General features: G+C 38.9%; 2 protein-coding genes across 2 annotated transcripts in view; one reads left to right on the top strand and one right to left on the bottom strand.

Moving 5' to 3' along the window:
* The first annotated feature begins 8,856 nt into the window (after positions 1 to 8,856).
* Positions 8,857 to 21,499, top strand: part of LOC110288054 (protein boule-like) — a 33,694-nt gene continuing 21,051 nt past the window's right edge. The window contains exons 1-4 of the mRNA XM_021154509.2: positions 8,857 to 9,012; positions 11,752 to 11,799; positions 12,850 to 12,978; positions 17,548 to 17,646. Of these exons, the coding sequence (XP_021010168.1) occupies positions 8,857 to 9,012; positions 11,752 to 11,799; positions 12,850 to 12,978; positions 17,548 to 17,646 (432 nt within the window). The remainder of the gene's footprint in view (positions 9,013 to 11,751; positions 11,800 to 12,849; positions 12,979 to 17,547; positions 17,647 to 21,499) is intronic.
* Positions 19,314 to 20,809, bottom strand: LOC110288055. Its single transcript, XM_021154510.1, has one exon. It carries the CDS (start codon positions 20,268 to 20,270, stop codon positions 19,551 to 19,553), a length of 720 nt encoding a protein of 239 aa, XP_021010169.1. The 5' UTR covers positions 20,271 to 20,809; the 3' UTR covers positions 19,314 to 19,550.

Below are 21,499 nucleotides of genomic sequence, written 5' to 3'. Positions count from 1 at the left end.
GAACTCCACATACAACCAGAGACACTGAAACTTATAGAGGAGAAAGTGGGGAAACGCCTCGAAGATACGGGCACAGGGGAAAAATTCCTGAAGAGAACACCAATGGCTTGTGCTGTAAGATCAAGAATTGACAAATGGGACCTCATAAAATTGCAAAGCTTCTGTAAGGCAAAAGACACTGTCAATAAGACAAATATTTATGTATTTTTTTACATGCAATACTCTATTCCCCCCTTCTTTCTCTTTTTTTAATTAATTCAATTATTGTTTTACATTCCATACCCTATACTCCCACCCACCCATCCTCCAACTACTCCACATTCCATACTTCTTCCCCACCCCCCTTCTCTACATAAATGTCCCCACCCCCAACCCCATCTAACATCCAATCTCTTAAGGGCTAGATTCATCATCCCTGAATGAACACAGACCCAGAAGTCCTCTGCTGTATGTGTGCTGGATGCTTCACATCAGCTGGTGTATGCTGCCTGTTTGGTGGTCCAGTGTCTGAAAGATCCCCGGAGTCCAGATTAATTGAGATTGCTGGTCCTCCCACATTGTCAGCCTCCTCCTCAGCCTCCTTCAGTCTCTCCATGATTCAACAACAGGGGTCAGCTGCCTCCATCCATTGGTTGGGTGTAAACATCTGCCTCTAACTCTTTCCGCTGCTTGCTGTGTCTTCTGTAGTGTCATCATGCTAGGTCCCTTTTTGTGAGCACTCCATAGCCTCAGTAATAGTGTCAGGCCTTGGGACCTGCCCTAGAGTTGAATTCCTCTTTGGGCCTGTCTCTGGACCTTCTTTTCCTCAGGCTCCTCTCCATTCCCATCCCTGTAATACTTTCAGAAAGGAACAATTATGAGTCAGAGTTGTGACTGTGGGATGCCACCCCCCTCCCTCATTTGGTGTAGTTTCCCTCCTTGTGTTGGAGTTTTCTATCTATTATCCTTTGTAGGGCTGGATTTGTGGAAAGATATTGTGTAAATTTGTTTTGTCATAGAATATCTTGGTTTCTCCATCTATGATAATTGAGAGTTTTGCTGGGTATAGTAGCCTGGCCTGGCATTTGTTTTCTCTTAGGGTCTGTATAACAACTGCTGAGGATCTTCTGGCTTTGATAGTCTCTGATGAGAAGTCTGGTGTAATTCTGATAGGTCTGCCTTTATATGTTACTTGGCCTTTTTCCCTTACTGCTTTTAATATTCTTTCTTTGTTTTGTGCATTTGATGTTTTGATTATTATGTGATGAGAGGAATTTCTTTTCTGGTCCAATCTATTTGGTGTTATGTAAGCTTCTTGTATGTACATGGGCATCTCTTTCTTTAGGGTAGGGAAGTTTTCTTCTATAATTTTGACCCTTTGAGCTAGGAATCTTCACTCTCTTCTATACCTATTGTCCTCAGGTTTGGTCTTCTCATCGTGTCCTAGATTTCCTGCATGTTTTGAGTTAGGAGCTTTTTGCATTTTGCATTTTGCATTTTCTGTTATGTGTTCACATTTGACTGTTGTGTCGATGTTTTCTTTGGTATTTTTTGCACCTGAGATTCTCTCTTCTTTTTCCTATATTCTGTTGGTGATGTTTGCATCTATGACTCCTGATCTCTTTCCTAGGTTTTCTAACTCCAGAGTTGTCTCCTTTTGTGATTCCCTTATTGTTTCTACTTCCATTTTTAGATCTTGGATGGCTTTGTTCAATTTCTTCACCTGTTTGGTTGTGTTTTCCTGAAATTCTTTAAGGGATTTCTGTGTTTCCTCTTTAAGGGCTTCTAGCTGTTTACCTGTGTTTTCCTGTATTTCTTTAAGGGAGTTATTTATGTCCTTCTTAAAGTCCTCTATCATCATCATAAGATGTCATTTTAAATCACACTCTTGCCTTTCTGGTGTGTTGGGGTATCCAGGACTTGCTGTGATGGGATAATTGGGTTCTGATGATGCCAAGTCACCTTGGTTTCTATTGATAAGGTTCTTATGCTTGCCTTTCACCATCTGGTTATCTGTGGTGTTAGTTGGTATTGCTGTCTCTGGCTGGAGCATGTCCCTCCTGTGAGCCTGTAAGCCTGTGTCAGCACTCCTGGGTGACCAGCTTTCTCCTGGCAGTGACCCGTGCACAGTGGGCTGTGGAACAGCCTCAGCTCCCAGGTGCAGATTGCAATCGGAAGCTGGGTTCTGTTCTATCACCCATATTGGGTAGTTCACCCCTACCTGTAACTCCAATTCCAGGAGATTCATTACTACCTTCTGACCTCCACAGTTAGTACCCATGTGTGTATACAAGCAAGCAGGTATATACATGTATCCACATTTTTAATGATCAATAAAATCAGAGATACAACAAACACTGAATGGATTCAAAGATTACAATTGCTGAATGAAATAAAGCTACCAATGAAGACTATAAAAGAAGAATTAAATGAAGCAAAGAGGGAAAATTAAATTAAAACTTTGAAAATCAAAGGTTCAATAATTCAAATGAAAACATACAGTAGATTGTTCAAGTGAAGATAAAATATCAGAACTTGAAGACAAGGTAGACAAAAAAATATGGACAGAATATACAGGACATTTCCAAAACCAGTGAAAGACCAAAAGTACAAACCATGGGCCATAGAAGAAGAAAGAAGGATAATTGCTATTCTTAATACAATACTTTTATTAATTCTTGAAATTTTTCATATACTGTATTTTAATTGTTATTTACCTCCTCTCCCTGACTCTTCTCATATCCAACCCCCAACCCACCTACTCCTACTGCCGCCTCTTTGTGTTCTCTCTGTGTGTCTCTGTCTGTCTCTGTCTCTCCCCCTTCCCCACTGAATCAAATTTGTGCTTTTCACTCATGGGTGTGGAACCATCCACTGACATGTGGTTGGCCTACTGGGAACCATACCCTGAAAGAAAAAAAGGTTGGCTGGCTCCCAGAAGCCATCAACTCTCTCAATAGCTCTTCAGTTGAGGATGGGAGTTCATGAGCTTCTCCCAGTTTCATGATGGAATGGTGACTGGCTTGGCCTTGTGGCAACCACAGCTGCTGTGAGTTCATAAGTGAAGTGGTCTTGTCATATCCAGGAGACACTATTTTGCTCCAGTCCTCCCTGACCTCTGGCTCTTAGAAGCTTTTACCTCTCTTCTGTAACAGTCCCTGAGCCTTGAAAGGAGATAGATACAGATGTTGCATTTGTGGCTGAGCATACTACTGAGACTTATTCTCTGAAGTTGGACCAGTTGTGAGTTTCTCTGTTAACCACTGTTCATTATGTGTGTGCACAGACACACAAATCTTTTCAGACCTGAACTAATATATATGTAGAAATAAAACCTTGGAAGGTAGTTTGATATGATGTCCATTTAGCAGAATTATAATTAGAGGTTCACCTGGAGGCTTGTGAGCTCCTCAACCATTTACTGTACCTCCAGATATACAGAAAGTGGGTGTGCTGATTCATTTTAGCTGTCAACATGACACAACCTAGAATTCCTTGAAAAGAGTCTTGATGGGGAAAGATCCAGACCATTGTGAGCCTCACTATTATCTTGGAAAGGGGATCCTGAATGGTGTAAAAGAGAAGCCTAGCTGAAAAGTGAATGAATGAAAACCTAATCACCAAGGTCAAGCTTAACAACTGAACTGTCATTTACACCTGCTGGGAGAAGGGAAAGAAGTTTTTTCCAATGGAATAATATTAGATATATATCAACCACATGTTCAGGAGTAGTTGGCTAACATAAAGTAGATTCCAAAGATTTTTTGTGGATTAGGAAAGGGAAGAGAATCTGGAAAGACTTGGGTGAGGAAAAGAATATGGTCAAAATATATTTAAAATTTTAAATTCTTTTAATAATAAAAATATAATTAAAAACTAAAAAATATTAGTTAGGTCAAATACAATATAAAAGGATTACAAAGATGGCTCAGTGGTTAAGAGCCTTAGTTTCTCTCTCAGAGGACCAAAGTTCATTGCCAGCACCCACATGACAGGTCACAACTGTCTGTAAATCCAGTCCCATAGGCTCCGATGTTGTCTTTTGACTTTTGTGAACACACACACACACGATGCATGATGCACAGATATACATAATAAATAAAATTTTTTAGTGGATAAAGCAGTGTATCTGAGATATACTGTATCCCATGAGCCATGCTGTATCCCAGTCATGGGATACTACTGCAAGCTTGCCATGCTTCTCCTCCTGATGGGCTTGGTGAAACCAGCTCAACATTGTCCCTCCTGGCCAAGAAGTAAGAGAAAGCAGTTGCTGTGCTTTCACCTTCTGTGCTTACTACTGGAGCTGACTCCCTGGTTCTGAATGCTCAGCCAAACACCATGGCTACTGTCATGACAAGTCTGAGTTGGTATCATAACCACTGTACCTCAATCAGCCACATTTAACTTCTGGAAAGCTCCTAGCATGGATGAACAATCTCTATACCTAGTATACCTTCATGTAGTAGAGAAATGCACAGTTCATGCTCTGAGATATTATTTCCTACCCCTAGAACAAGCTTGATCAATTTCACTTGTCACTCTGTGATTCATTCACCCCTTTGATGAATTGTTACTTACGTTTTAATGTCTTTCAGGAGCTCACAAGCAGTGAATTTTGCTTCTTGTTTGTGTTTTCTCACTAAGAACTATTTTGACACAGCTCTAGACATTTTTTCAGTGACTTAGACAGGTCCTATTTTCTATTTTCCTCATCCTTCCCTCCTGAATGCTTGAGCACTCTGTGAACCAGATTTATTTGCCAGTTCTGATCAGTCAGAGCCCTACTACTTCATGAAGATCATGTCCCAAATAGGGCTAAGCAATGTCACTAAAGTCCCATACTAGTCCCAAGGTACCTACTGAATTCATTTTTTTTCCTTAATACAAAACAAAAACAAAGTCCTATTGAGCCAAATGAACTGGTTTGTCAAGAAAAGTGTGAAAAGGGTAGGATGAGATCGAAGATGCTATTTCTTACTGAAAAAAGGCAGACAGACAAAGAGAGAGGAGGGAGGGACGGAGGGGGAGAAATAGAGGGGGGATTAATTGATTGATTGAGGGTGTTGTATGTAAGGCACATAGGATGTTCTATCAGACGGGCATAAGATCTAGTGAGGTAGGCCATGCTCAGACCCTGGGAATCTCAGAGATCTGAGATGGTAGGAGTGGAAGTTTAAGCTCTCAGCCTCTGATGCCTGATCTGGAACTTGTAACCACAACCACCAACTGAGAGGACCATGGGCAGTCAGTCACATAACGCAGCACCTGGAGTCCTTCCCCATGCAGACAGACCATCACCAACATCTCAAGCTCAACCAATGAGAAACATACCCCCCAACCCCATCCCACTCCCCAAGGTTCCTATAGCTCCTGTCCACGTGGAATAAGACACATGTTATTTCACCAAGGATACAGTGAGAGTGGCTTTCTCTCCCCCACCCCCACCAAAGCATTCATTGTTGATCTTGTACTTGCCTGGCTGCCCACAGAGACTCAAATTAGAGTGGTGACAGATGATACCTCCACTGCAGCTGTCATGGGATGCAAGACCCAGCTACCAGCTAGGCTGCCCAAACCTCTTTATTCCTCTTTCAAGAGCTATAAGACTCCCAGCATCCCCAGATAGACCTGTAGAACCTATCTATCTTAGGCTGTGCTTCACCCTCCTTGGTCTGGTATACAGAAACATCTGTCATACCAGAGGGACCTGGGTAGATGGCAGACTCTCTGTCCCGGACTTTGCCCTGCTGTTGTATTCATGGGCAAAATTTGATACCACAAAAAGAGAGAGAAAACACAAACACAGATTATAGATCTGTCCTTCCTGGGATCCAAAACTTGGAACTCCTGGGTAGAATCAGAGAGCAAGAAGGAAGAGAAGAAAGTAGAAGGAAGAGAAAGTATCCTTGTGATCCCAAGGGTATATTGGACCTTTCAGACAGAGAAAGGGAAAAATCCATGTTTCAGCATGAAGAAGGGCCTCAGTGGCTCAGTACTTTGTTCTATGATACTCAGTGAATACATCAGTAAAGTGAAAGAGAATCTCATAGCTTAGCTTGTGAGGTTGTGGGACAAGGGATTCTATGGGATCAATCTGGGTGCTATGGAAGTGGAGAAAGCTGAACAGCATTATCTATTCATACCTCCTAAAACAAATTTGTCACATGACAAATTCCCAATGAATTGGCTGATGAAACTTATTAGGGATACTTGGTTAATGTTGGCTGTGGTCTCTGTGAATATCATAAATGATAAAATATTGGAAGGACGGGAATTATGGAAGGAACTGGCCATGCCAGCAGTATTGAAATTGTGCAGAAAATGTCATTTACATGTTTCCTTACAGTCATAATTCCTCCCTCTGTTAGGCAAATTTTTTTCAGATATTCTTTCTTTTTTATTGGTTATTTTATTGACATTTCAAGTGTTATCCCCTTCCCAGTTTCCTCTCCACAAAGTTCCTATCCCCTCCCCTCTTTCCCTCCCCTGCTTCTATGAGGGTGTTCCCCCACCCACACCCACCCACTCCTGCCTTACCCCCTAGCATTCCCCTGCCCTGAGGCATCAAGCCTTCACAGGACCAAGGGGCCTCCTCTCCCATTGATAAGGCAAATTCTTACTACCACAGCTACTACTGCCTGCTTATTCCATTCCATACATGTTACACTGGGGGGTTGCAATAGGAACGCTACTTTATTAGCCATTTGGGAATAGCCACATATTTGTAGCAGACCCCATAGAATGCCACCTCAAACCACATGGAGGAATTTGGGAACCCTGAGATCCCCTTATGAATGACCTATTCTTGAGTGAGAGACCTTGGAACACTCAGCTCTAAATGGGATGTGTCCATCAAAAACCTCCCCTCAGAATTTAGGGAACCCCTCTGAAGAGGAGGCAGAGTGTAAGAGCCAGAGGGCATGGAGGACACCAAGAAAACAAGGCCCTCTAAATCAGCGTCAACAAAGCTCATATGATCTCAAAGACACTTAAGCACTATGCACGGGACCTCCATGAGTCTATAACACGCCCTCTGTGAATATTCACACTTCCAGTTCACTGTTTTGATGGGATTCCTGAGTTTGTAAACAAGTGGGTCTCTCACTCTTTTCTTTTTCCTTCTGTTGGTTTGTCATGTCCAACTTCAATATGATATTTTTTGTTTTATCCAATTATATTTTAAGTTGCTATATATTTTTAATTAATTAATTAATACCTAGCCACTAGAAGTAAGGTCAAAAATTAAACTGTCACTTATACCTGCCAGGAGTAACTCTAGGTATATCAAACATTTATGTTATATCAGGCTTCATGTTCAAGAATAGTTGACCAACATTTGATGAACTCCACAAGTTTTTTGTTTGTTTGTTTGTTTTTGTTTGGTGAGAAGATGCTTTTAGTTGGTTACAGATTGGTGATTTTTTTATTTTGGGGTGTGGTTTCATTTTGTTTTCTCAATTTGATAGGGGTTGTTGCATTGTTTTTCTTTGTTTTTTGAGAAAACTCAAAAGTTGGGAGAATGGGGGGGAAGATCTGGAAAAAGTTAGGGGAGGGGAAGAATATGATAAAGATATATTTAAATTTAAAAAGTATTTTAAGTAATAAAAAATATTAAAAAAAAAAAAGATTGATCTACTCTTAACTAAGTCTTATCACCAATTGGAGGGACTGTGGTACTGCAACTACAGCAAGGAGGCATACCATCCCATCCCACATGAGGAAAGATACCCATGTATCATTGCCCCTGCAGATGCCCCACCCTCAGATCAGTCACATGTCTTACCCATTGCAATGGCATGTAATTGCTTCTGTTCGATTCATCTTTATTTCTATCAGGTCCCTATTTAGGTACCAATCATGTTGTGTTACTTTTCTTGTGAAGAAATGGACAAACACCTGTTAACCCCGGGTCGGGTGCTAAGGACAAACCAAAGAAACCACCAAACCCGAGTCTGGCTTGGTGAGCCCATGAGTTTAACAGTTACTTATACAAGCATGAGTGAAGGATTACTAGCAGGAGCATGGGTGACTCAAAGGCAGCTGCATCACTAAGAAGTTCATCCCAAGATGGATGATAACACACAAAAGCTTCATTGCTACAGTTTCTTAAACAACTTGCAGGCAGCACCATCAGAAAGACTCCTCTTCTGGACCAATTTTTACTACTTCTGTGATCTTTCAGAGGAGACCTTGGATAATAACTTTCTGAGCTTCCTGATTCAGTAAGTTTTGTGAGCTTCCTAGCCTTATAAGTTTTGTTAGTGTCCTAAGTCATAAGGTCTTCCTTCTCCCACTAGGGGGGACTATTTCAATTCAGAGGGAACAACTACATAACGTTCATGAATCAGGAAAATTAATATTATTAAAATAGCTATTACCAAAAAGAGGATTTATATATTCAATGTAATTCTCATCAAATTTCCAGTGACATTTTTCACAGATCTAGAAAAGGAAATTCTAGGACCCATATGGAAATACAAAATACACCAAATAGTCAAAGCAATCCTGAGTAAGACGCGAAATGCAGGAGTCATCCAGTGCCTTACTTTATTTTATAAAACCATATTAACAGAAATAATATTATTCTGTCAGAAAAGCAACACACAGACCGACGGGATAGCCTGAGGAGGTCTAGAAATAAGCCCAAGAAGCTACTTTCACCTGAGTCTTGACATTGGAAAAACCTCTTTAATAAGTGGTGCAAAGGAAACTGAATATCCACACAGATGAAATGGATTAACTAAAAAGGGAATCAAGCAGGAGACAGATACTTAAAAAATATAAATGACCAAAAAAGCAAACAGTCTGGTAAATAAATGAGCAGTAGGAATAAACTAACACTTTTCAGGTGAAAAAAATACAAATATTCAGTAAATGCATGAAACAGAAGGTTCCGACATAGCCATCAGGAAAAATACAAATCAAAAGTACAATGAGATTCAGTTTCATCCCAGTCAGAAGAAGGTCTACTATCAAAAACCAACAACAATGCTGGAAATGATAAAGGAAAGGACTCCTTATTCGCTGCTGGTGAGGATGTATATTATCAGTGTAGCCACTATGGAAATTGGCATGGAACTTCTTCTAAAATTAAAACTACCTTATGATTCAGCTATGCCACACATACACATATATATATACACACACACATACTTACATATACATAATGGAGTTTTATTTCACCATAAAGAATGAAATTATGTCATTTGCAGGAAACTGGATGGAACAGAAGATCATCATGTTAATGAAATAATCCAGACCCACAAAAGTTAATGAAAGAAAACATGTATCTCATATACTTAGAAGAACTACTAAGTGTGTAGAACAAGGAAAAAGAATTGGTTGGGATAGACAGTATAGGGTGATGTGATAAAGTACTTTATATGCTGGTATGGAAGTATCATAATGAAACACCACATAAATATCACTTTAAAATACTGTAGGAGGAAAATCCTCATATCTTTATAGAATTAGACCAGAAAGGACATTCAGTGTCATCTTGCTCAAACAGAATTTTTTGTGGCTTTTTTTTGTTTTTTATTTAATTTTATTTGTAATTCATTTTTTACACTCCATATTCCATCCCCCACCCCTCCCCATCCACCCTCTGACTACTCCACATCCCACCCCTCCTCCCCACCCCACCCTGTTTCCACCGAGGATTCCCCCACCCCCCACCCCACCTGACCTCTAAACTCCCTGGGGCCTTCAGTCTCTTGAGGATTAGGTGCATCATCTCTGAATGAACACAGACCTCGAAGTCCTCTACTGTATGTGTGTTGGGGGCCTCATATCAGCTGGTGTATGCTGTTTGGTGGTCCAGTGTTTGAAAGATTCTCTGGGGTCCAGATTAATTAAGACTGCTGGTCGTCCTACAAAATCGCCCTTCTCCTCAGCTTCTTTCAGCCTTCCCTAATTCAACAACAGGGGTCAGCTGCTTCTGTCCATTGGTTGGGTGCAAATAACTGCATCTGACTCTTTCAGCTGCTTGCTGGGTCTTTCAGAGGGCAGTCGTGATAGAGCCCTTTTTGTGAGTGCTCCATAGCCTCAGTAATAGTGTCAGGCTATGGGACCTCCCCTTGAGCTGGATCTCACTTTAGGTCTATCGCTGGACCCTCTTTTCCTCAGGCTCCTCTCCATTTCCATCCCTGTAATTCTTTCAGAAAGAAACAATTATGGGTTAGAGTTGTGACTATGGGATGGCAACCCTTACTTGATGTCCTGTCTTTCTGCTGGAGGTGGGCTCTATAAGTTCCTCTCCCTACTGTCAGGCATTTCATCTAAGGTCCCTCCCTATGAGTCCTGGAAGTCTCTCACCTCCCAGGTCTCTGGTGCATTCTAGGGGGTCCCCCAACCTTCTATTTCCTGAGGTTGCCTGTTTTAATTCTTTATGCTGGCCCTCAGGGCTTCAGTCCCTTTCCCTCACTCAATACCAGATCTGGTTCCCCTCTAACCCCCATTGCCTCCCCACCCCATCCACTTTCCCTCCCAGGTCCCTCCCTCCCCACTTGTGATTGCTTTCTTCTCTCTCCCAAGTGGGACTGAGGTGTTCCCTTGGGCACTTCAGCTTGTTGAGCCTTTTGAATTCTGTGGACTGTATCTTGTGTATTCTGTATGTTTTTTTTTTCATTCTTTTTCTGGCTAATATCCACTTATTAATGAATACATACCATGCATGTCCTTTTGGGTCTGAGTTGCAAAGCCCTGTGTTGAATCACCAGTATTGCACACTTAAAAAAATAATAATAAAATAACGTTTTCATATATTCTTGATAAAATTCCCATATCAAATATATAATTTGTAGATATTTTCTCATATTTTGCGAGTTAAATTTCACTTCCTTGATGGTATTCTTTATAGCTTTCAAGTTTTAAGGAGTTTTAATGAGGTTCTATTTTTCAACTTTTGTTAGTATTTTTTTTCCTTTGTTAGTTGTATTTGAAAGCATAACTTTTAGAAAGGCCACCCAGAGACTTTCCCATCTGGGGATTCATCCCATATATAGTTACCAAACCCAGACGCTATTGTGGATGCCAAGAAGTGCATGCTGACAGGAGCCTGATATAGCTGTCTCCTGAGAGGCTTTGCCAAAGCCTTACAAATAGAGGCAGATGTTAGTAATCAACCATTGGACTGAGCATGGGGGAGTCCCTAACAGAGGAGTTAGAGAAAGGACTGAAGGAGTTAAAGGGGTTTGCAACCCCACAGGAAGCACAACAATATCAACCAACCAGACCTCTCAGAGCTCCCTGGGACTAAGCCATCAACGGAGTACACGTGGCTCCAGCTGCATATGTAGCAGAGGATGGCCTTGTCATGCATCAGTGGGAGAAGAGGCCCTGATCCTATGAAGGCACGATAGATGCCCCAGTGTAGGGGAGTCGAGGGCCGGGAGGTAGAAGTGCGTGGGTGGGTGGGTGGAGGAACACCCTCATAGAAGCAGGGGGAGGGGAGGATGTGATAGGGTGTGACCAGGAGGAAGGGAAACCAGGAAAGGAGATAACATTTGAAATGTAAGTAAAATATCCAATAAAAAAAAAAAGCATAACTTTTAAAGCATTGCCTAACTCAAAACCACAGAGATTTCCACCCTCATAGTCTAATTCTTGTAAGAATTGTACTACTTTAGCTTTGGTGTTTAGGGCTGCAATCCATTTTGAGTTGACTTTTGTGTGTGCCTTGAAAGTGCAACTTCATTCTTTTGTTTGGAAATGTTCTTTTTAACCTTGTTTGTAACTTATGTGAATATTGGTTGTTTTTCATTTTAGGCCCCAGCACAGTGTTTACCAGGGCAGTGGCAGTGGGGCGTTCCCCAGGTAAATATCAACCTCCAGTATCAATTTTTAAAACTTTGTTTTCACTGTATTTGTATTAAGAATCCCTGAAAACTAAAGTCAGTATAACTAGGTTCACAGCTTTCCTCCCTAACTACTACATTTTCATCTCATTTGTAAAATGGATGCAGTAATGTTATAACCTTCTAAGTTTTCTTCTGTGTTTTTTGGAAAGATGAAATGAGACCATATTTGTGGAATACATTTTATAAAGGATCACAACGTAAACATGAAAGAATTGTACTGTTGTTATTATTGGAAATGTTGGTATTTTCTAGCATAACTTCAGGATTTTCTTAGCTTATCTCATGCTCCTAAGTAAGAACCATTTAAGTATATGAAATGCTTGGATTTTAATATTAAATTATTAAATTTTATTATGATTATATATTTTATAAGTATATTTTATGTTGTATATGATTATATATTGTATATCATTTAAATTTTCATAAAATTATAATAATTAGAATAAATTGATAAGATTAAGTTATTAAATTAAAATATTTAAAACTGTCTTAACATTTTAGAATTTGCAAATATTTACATAACTATTACTGGTTGAACAATCCTAATATGAAATCCAAAATATTATAAAATCTGAAATTATTGTTTTCCAAAATTTTCTTAAAAATAGTATTCCACCAAATATTTAGTGGCATTTTCTTACACTATGTGAAGTCACAAAGTTGAAAGTAGATACTTACCACCAATTAAGTATGATAGGTCTTATTACTACAATTTGTAATGATGGTATTTGTATACCTACAACTATTGTTCCTGTTTAAGTATGAGGTTCTAAAGCACTATAAACATTCACTACTTACTATTAATAATATCTATAATAATAATTATACCTTTAGTAATATCCATACAACTGAAATGTATGACAGCTCAAATTTTCTAATCTGTTTCTAAGACAAGTTCTATACTATCCCTGAAAAATAATTGTAGGAAAATATGCAACAGATATTTTTCATTTTAGGGTAAGTCATTATTGCATATTTGAATAACAGTGATCATTTTGTGTTTTAGTCCCCTGCTTCTTCTGCTCCGTTCCTATATCTGCAACCTTCTGAGGTTATTTATCAACCAGTAGAAATTGCACAAGATGGTGGCTGTGTTCCTCCTCCACTGTCTCTGATGGAAACTTCCGTTCCAGAGGTACATGTTTATCTTTCTCGTTGTTTTTCATTTGTTCAGTGTCAGGAGTTGAACCCGGGGCACTGTAGATTCTAGAAAAAACACACTGCAACTGAGCTGCATTCCCAGCTTTGTGGTAAAGTGATTGGTTTATAACTACCTTGAATTAACATTAGTCCTTTTTAATTTGTTGAAGTTCATCATTAAAACTGCTGTGTTTTCTCAATTTATTCGTATCTACCATTTTTAGTCTAAGAGCTTCATCCTAGAGCTTTTCAGTAATGACTTGTGAATCACCTTCCAAGTTTCTTTCAAAGTTTTAATGTACCACATATTTGCATTTCTTGTTTTCTTATCAGTCTGTACTGTTGCTAATGAGTTTATCAGTTAAGAGCATATAATCTTTAAACCAATGTAAAATTTAAAAATCTCTGTATACAATATAAATTATTAACTATAAATTACAAATACTGTCTTCAGTGTCTTTAAGTTATATCCTTGGTGTGTCACTAATAGTGTCATCCATGTGCAAGAACTGTGCAGATGAGACGGTATGTTGTAAATCAGCATCTTGCTGAGTGCATTGCTCTTTTTCTCTTTCTCGTACTAAAGCTTATAACATTTTATTCTGGAAGAGTAATCTCCACACTTAGACCTTAGTGTTTTTACTCTTCATACTTTCACTAGAGTTTCTCCATCTTTGTCTCATCCTCCATTTACTTTTTTGTGTTTCCTATTTTCCAGATTTAGTGAAATGTAATTGAGTAGAAAATTGTAGTATAAATATTTATGAACTACATGATATTTTGTAATTGTATATATTCTAAGCTAATTACCACAGTCAATGTAGTTCATCTCTTCATTGGGTTATTTAGTTTTTTCTTTGTAATGAAAATATTTACAATCTCTCAGCAATTTTCAACTTTATAACCCATTCTTTTTTTTTTTTTTTTTTTTTTTTTTTTTTTGGTTTTTCAAGACAGGGTTTCTCTGTATAGCCCTGGCTGTCCTGGAACTCACTTTGTAGANTGTCCTGGAACTCACTTTGTAGACCAGGCTGGCCTCGAACTCAGAAATCCGCCTGCCTCTGCCTCCCGAGTGCTGGGATTAAAGGCGTGTGCCACCATGCCCGGCTTAACCCATTCTTATTACCCACAGTCACCATGCTGTACAGTGGCTCTCCAGAAAACATCTAGCCTATCAGTCTGTCACTCTACTGTTTGACCAGCACCTTCTCATCTTTCTCCCCACCCATGAAAACCACTTTCTTAATCTCTGCTTCTGTGAGTTTGATTTTTCAGATCCCACATAGAAGCATTGTAAAGCATTTATCTTCCTGTGCCTGGCTTATTTTGTGGTATAATGTCCTCCAGGTTTATCTATGATGTCACAGCTGTGACATCAGAGTTTCCTTCTTTTTTTAAGACTATATGTTATTCTGTTATTCATACCCTACATTCTCTTCACCCATTGATGAACACTAAATATCACTGCTATTATGTAAGATAAGAATACAGGTTTTTTGTTTTGTTCTTCTGGTAATGGGAAACCAATCCAAGCTTTGTATACTGTTGAGCAAGTACTTGACCACTAAGCTACATTGCCCACTTCTTTGTTATTGTGAGTAGTGCTGCAGTGTGCTTCAGAGTGCAGATAGATCTGTAACAACTTGTTTCCTTTGCCTGTGAGTGTGTGTGTGTGTGTGATACATACATATGTAGATATGTTGTATGTATGTATGTATGTGTGTATGTATATCTAGAAGCACAGATTGCTGAATCATATAATAGTATTTTTTAGAAACCTACATACTGTTTTTGCATAGTAACTACCCTAATTTTCATTCACTCTATATTGTCAAAGGGTTCTCTTTTGTCCATATCCTTGCTGGTGATCATTTTAGTTCCAGTTCAATCTCAAGTTCTTATCCTAGGTTCTCCATATTGAGATGTAACAATCAGTACTTATTCTAACCTTCGCCCTGGTTCACCTCTGGCAGTGTTACTCAGCTAAAACTCTACATAGTAGACAGAAAAAGTAATATAGACATTTCTCCTTGAGATTCCCCTCCCTTATTGTTAAGCATTATAAAATAAGATCTTTTATTTTTACCTTGAATGAACCTACAAGCCTCTAAGAATCTGAGTAGATCTTTTCATTGACATCTAGGAAAATCAATCTTGGTGAGTAAAAGCCTCAGAATCCTCCCTTATGTTTGTCCAAATTGTACAGCATGGGTACACATTGTAAATAGTTTGTGATTTGAAACCCATAAATATGTTCTAATTTAATTGGTGGTGAAATTTCAGAACTTAGTCTTTTGATGTTTTCTTGCGTTCTGATTTGCATAAAGGTGAGAGTAAAGTAAGAATGCTTTTACATCAGATATTCACCAAAATCTACTTTGGGCTTTAACCCATAATCTTAATTCCTGGTATGAGGTACTCATCACCAGTGTGTAGTCACTCCTTATTTAATCTAATAAGATTTTTTTCTAAAAAATATTGTTGTGACTATGTAGCTTATACTTAATAACATCAGTATTTTATTTTGGTGGTGTTTCGAGCAGACTATTATACTGTTATTAATTTATAATTTAATAAATAAGATGGAATGGCCTATAAGTTAAGTGGGTTTTTGCACAATTAAAACCTGCAGGGCTTTTGTTGTGAATGTTATGGACAAGTTTCCTGAAAAAGAAAACAAGCGTGTGAATGCATTCAGTCATGTACCTCAGTGACCGTTTCAAACGTCTACCATGCTTGTATTACTGCAGACTCCCCATTTCACTCTTACACTACATCTTTGCTTTCCCTTTCATAAAAATTGAAACCAGTTCATAGAAACCAATTTAGCCTCCAACTCCCAACAAAAACTTAAAGAGGTCCTAATCCAGCCTTACGTTTTTTTATATTTCTATGGTAACTTAGTCTTGTCCAAGGTTGTTTCTACCTATTGTGCTCTGAAAACCTTCACTTTATTCCTCTCAGGGATCTCAACATATTCTGTGATTTATTTTTCCATCTCCGTTGGTCCAGAGCTTCACCACTTTGCTGTGATTCTTAAGGGAATTATTTAACCTCAGCAGTCTTGTTCTCAAAGTGACCTTACTTACAAAAGTGAAAGCATCAAGAAACCATATTGCAGTATTAAAAGATTAGAACTGATTGATACAAAGTCCTTTAATATCTGTAGCACCTTTGAGAAGTAATTATGATGATCTTTTTTACTCATTCCTTCACAGATCCCTTAATTCTCTTCTATCTTTCAAAACCAAGACTCTTGAAAACATAAGCTATATTCAATATTTGTGATGTTCAGGATGATCTCATTCCACACCTGCTGAAGTCTGTTTCATTGTCTTTCTGCCTAAGCTGCCTTTGAGAAGGACCTTAATGACAACCTAACTTCTAAATACTTTCCTTCCTTACTTAACCCTTCAGGAAGAATGTCCATATTCATGTCTGTTTAAGACCTGTGTTTGCACACACAATACTGCCCTCTTCTGGAATTCCTTTACCAGCTTTTATTTTCCTTTGTAAGCTGTTCCCCATAATTTCATGTTTGGTTCTTCAATCTTTTCATCTTACATATTCAGTCTGATGTTATCCTATCCATAACTGTAATACCAACATCATGATTGCTGTTTTGTACTGCAGTATCCTAGATAATAGTCACTAGCTACATGTAGCAATTGAGCATTTGAGATGGGAAAAGAACAAATTAAGATGTCTTATATGTAAGTGGAAATATATATGAAATCAGGTTTTGAAGACAGGGTATTAAAATGTTTCAATTCAATAATTTAATAATATTTTAGATAGTTTAAATCTATTGTTTTAAATATAAACTTGTTTCACCTCTTTGTCTGTTGATGGATAACTAGGCTAGTTATATCTCCTTCCTATTATGAATAAACCAACAATAAACATGGGTATGCAAGTATTCCTGTGTAGGTTATAGAATCACTTAGATATATGTTCAGGATTGGTATAGCTGGGTCTTATAGTAATTCTTTTTTAATTTTTTGAAAAGACTTTATATTTATTTCCATGGTGACAGTACCAGTTTACACTACCACAAACAGAATAAATGGTTCCTCTTTCTCCACATCCTTGCCAGCATTTATTATCATTTAAATATACTTTTAAATTATCTGCCCTCTGTTTATTGCTCTCCAGGCTAATTTTCCCCCTTTAGCATATAAGGTTCTTTCCAGCTTCCCAAATAACTTACATAGGTCTCCCACAGAAGTGTTTACTTACTTACCTCCATTTTAATCCCACCATCCCTCACTGTGTTCCCAGTTCTTTTAAATCAAACATCAGTGCCTCTAGGAAATTTTTCATTGCCATCCTCACCAACGTTCTTAGGTATAATTGAGTGTTCGTTTTTTTCCTCATGCATCATACACATGACTCAAAGGACATGATGATTTAGAGTAATTCTGTTTCTTTATCAGACTATAACTTCATTAAACATAGTGAATGAGGTTTTGTATGTGGTAGAAAACATAAGTATTTTAATAAATGAAAGTAACACTTCTTTTTTCTCTCCCCTCCTATTTCCTCACTGCCTCTTTTGTAACAGCCTTATTCTGACCATGGAGTTCAAGCAGCATATCACCAGGTTTATGCTTCAAGTGCCATTGCTATGCCTGCACCTATGATGCAGCCTGAGCCAATTAAAGTAAGGAGTTTATTTTGACTTTTTTCTGGTTTTCTTCCATTATGACCTGGACACATTTTATCCCATCTATGATCAAAAGTAAAAAAATTAGTTAATAATTTTATATGGAGGAAATAAATTCTAAATTAACAATAATTTCTATTAACTAATTTTGAAATATTATAAATCCCCCATGGTTAAAATGTTTTATTGTGATATAGAGATACATAAACTTAAGTTTACCATTTTAACTATTTTAAGTGTCTTTAATTTTATTCAAAACACTGTAAAAATTATTGCCAGCATTCCCAACCTTTTCCATCACCTCAAATACAAATTCTGTTCTCATGATACAATAAATCCTTCTTCCCTTTTGGTCTCTTTCTTCAGTCCCTGGTAACCCTTAATCTACTTTTTATGTCTGATTTTTCTATTCTAGGTATAGTACATAGGATTATCTGTGTCAATAATACATAGTATTTGTAATGAGATGAAACAGGTAGTCATCTCCACTTTATGCTTCTTAAGAATGTATTTGTGTTGGTTAAATCAGATTCTGGTCAAAGACTACTATATCACTCAAGTACATCTAAGCTAATTAGATCCATGTGTACAGATAGTCCCTATATTTTGGTCATCTGTGGTGAAGCAGGACATTCTCTTCCTTTGTTCTGAGTTTCTTAGAGAGGCTCAGGATCATCATGTTGGAAAAATGGACTTCATCATAGTAAAGGATTGCAGATTGGTTAACTGTTTTGTTGGTGATATGAATTTTTGTCTATTTTAGTTTAGTGGAATAAGGATGTATACTCTGGTAAAATGAAGGAGAATAGCTCTTTTGTACTCATAGTTATGACTCTGATCCATCATATGTGTTAAACTCTATTCCCTCATGGCCGGCCCCATAACTACTCACTGCTATGACTACTCATTGCATCCCTTCATTTCCTTCAGTATTGGACCTTAGATAAGAAATAAAACCCCAAGTTTAATTTTACATTAAAATCTAAAATGTTAATAAGCCTCATTATGGAGGCTTCATTTTCAGTATTGTTAGAAATGTCTTCAAAAACAGACTTCCACTGATATTGGCAGTATCATCTATTTCTAGTATATCTGTACATGATGGATTGGATATATATGTCAAGAAAGAAGGGAGGAATAGATAGCTTAAATAATAATACAAATAGGAAATATAGTGCCAAGTGGTAATAAGAATTGTTCATTTAACCAGGGCCAAGAAGTGGGAGTAGGTGGGTAGGGGAGTGGGAGGAGAGGGTATGGGGGACTTTTGGGATAGCATTTGAAATGTAAATGAAGAAAATTCTTAATTAAAAAAAATCCAAAGAATTGTTCATTTAAAGTTTGATTTTTCTACTTAACTATATGCACATGTCTAAGTTGTCTTAGATCTCTAAGTAGGTAACATCAGAAATTGTACTTAGAAATTCACCTTTCTCTTTAATTTAGTGATATAGGAATTGCACTTTTGTTGAACTTGGAAAAAATTAATGAATTTTCGAAGTCAAACCTGGAATGCAGGACTATTATATAAGAAGTTTTATACTTCTTTTTGTGTTTCAATACAAGGTAGAGTTTCCTATGTGTTTTATTGAGGGAAGTGGGTGCAGCTGCATGGGCCAAGATGGCGCCCTGACCCATTGCCAGGCCCTGTGAACCCTGCATTGCCCCCTTTTTGTTTTATTAGTAGCTCTGGGATCAACATCTGTCTTAGGTTGTCCCCATCTGTGCCTCATCCTTAACCATCATGGGAGTGACAAACTCACTTTCGCCATCCTGTCTTAGGTTAATATGTGCATGTGAGGGTCTTACCTGTCATTGATTACTAATCCAGCATGTTGCGCCAACATTGGGGGGATGCTCCTCCTTCCAAGGCTGCCATAGCCTGCTCTAAGGCTCGTTTATCAGCCCTGTGCCGCCTTTGCATATGTGCCATCCACCAAAGCATTTCTCCACACACCAACAGTCAGCAGGAACGCCCAAAAGGCCATCCTTCCCCAATTTTTTAAGAATCCTACAGTTCCCTGGATGATCTCCAGCCTTTGCTTTGCAGTTGCAATCTCCACACGGGTGTTATTCACGGCAACAATCGATGCTTGCAATTCCTTCATCTTTGTGTCGAGATCATGACTCCAATTTCTTAGCAGCATCGCACCAATTGCACGCAACAGATTTGCAGCTCTGGAAAAATTCTGATACTGAACAGAGGTTACACACATTCCTGCCATATGAGTAATGCAGGAAGCAAATACTAACTGCTCCAAAATATTCATCTGTTCTTGCAACCAATCCACTCTTTGGTTAACCATAAGGATACCAGCTTTCAAATTTGTCACCTTAGACAAGCTGGCCCCAAGGTCTCCAGTGCCTGATAGCCTCTTCCAAGCTCTAAGAGCACAGTTATTAATCTGCTCATAAACCTGTATAGGATAACCTGTTTGATTGTTGGCAAAATTCCCTTGCCCCATTAACATGTCGATATTCCAGGCTGCATTGGGGAGTCCAGCAGCAGCATTAGCCACAGCCTGCTCAAAGGCATGCTCAATATAAGCAGCCTTCCATGTTAAATAACCTCCTCCCGAAAGAAAGGCCTTGCAGAGGTTCTGCCAATCAAAAGGCATCATACAGTACCACTGTAGGGACTCAACCTGAGTTACAGTAAAGGCAGCCTGGACCCCATAAGTTGAAACTAACTCCTTCAATCTTTGTACAACCTTCCAATCCAGGGGTTCATGATACCATTGCCCCTGTTGGTCCTGAAATACTGGAAAGGCCCCCACAATGGTGGGCACATTTTTTCAGACTTTTGCATGAAGACTACGCTTTCCCCTTTTGTCTCCCTCATCTTTATGGGGGGAGGAGAAGGCAACAGAGGGGCTGATGGTTCAGGTGGCCTACAGCGCCTCAAACTCCAGCGGGACATCTGACTACAGACATCACTGTCCCTATCAGTCCCCTCGCTGTCACTAGTAGACCCTTCAGAGCTAGATTCCTTCTTCTCTTTCTTATCTTTGGTTTGTTGTCTAAGCTGTTTAGGTTTTCAGCGGCTAGCCTGAGAAGCAATCTCCTTAGCCTCCTCAAGCACCGCTACTCCTTCCTCTATTTCAGCACTGTGCTCTCCACTGGTGTACCTCAAGCACGCCCTGATCAAGTTCCAGATGGCTAACATTTTTATTTTCATTTTAGTCGCAGTTGAACCCGTGTTGCTGAAATTCCCTTCGTCTCTATTCCTGAGAACCTTAGTGCTCCATCCCCTTTTTTCCGGGGAACCTTCCCTTCGTCTCTATATATGAAATCCTTAATGCTTCCTCCCTTTTTTCCTAGGAACCTTCCCTTTGTCTCTATATCTGAGATCCTTAGTGCTCTGTACCCTTTTTTCCAGGGAACCTATCAGGCCTATGCTTTCTTTAGTGCTGAAATTCCCTTCTTCTCTATTCCTGAGAACCTTAGTGCTTCGTCCTTTTTTTCCCCAGGAAGCTGACAAGCCTGTGCTCTCTTTAATTCCCTTTGTCTCTATCCTGAGAACCTTAATGCTTCATCCCTTTTTTTCCAGGAACCTGACATTACTTACCGCTGCTTAACAAAATTTCCTTACCGCTGCTTACTAAAATTTTCTTACCGCTGCTTACTAAAATTTTCTTAGGTCTGTACTTTCTTTACTTACCGTTTTACCGTTGCCAACCAACTCGATGAGTTCCCCATACAGACCACCACATGCCGCAGTCCTTTCTTCCCGTGGAAACAAGAATGACATGGACACCAAGGCGGGTTCATGCAGCAGCTTCTTTACTTGTGGCCTTTTCTCTTACAGCTCTCTTCCCCAGCAGCTTCTTCTTCCTCCTCTTGCAGCAAG

Source organism: Mus caroli, unplaced genomic scaffold (assembly GCF_900094665.2).
Source record: "Mus caroli unplaced genomic scaffold, CAROLI_EIJ_v1.1 scaffold_11766_1, whole genome shotgun sequence".
NCBI lineage: Eukaryota > Metazoa > Chordata > Mammalia > Rodentia > Muridae > Mus > Mus caroli.
This window is presented reverse-complemented; position numbering and strand designations above follow the sequence as displayed.

Coding starts and splice junctions, on each gene's coding strand:
- LOC110288055 (XM_021154510.1), bottom strand. CDS start 20,270: ATGATGCCTTTTGATTGGCAGAACCTCTGCAAGGCCTTTCTTTCGGGA.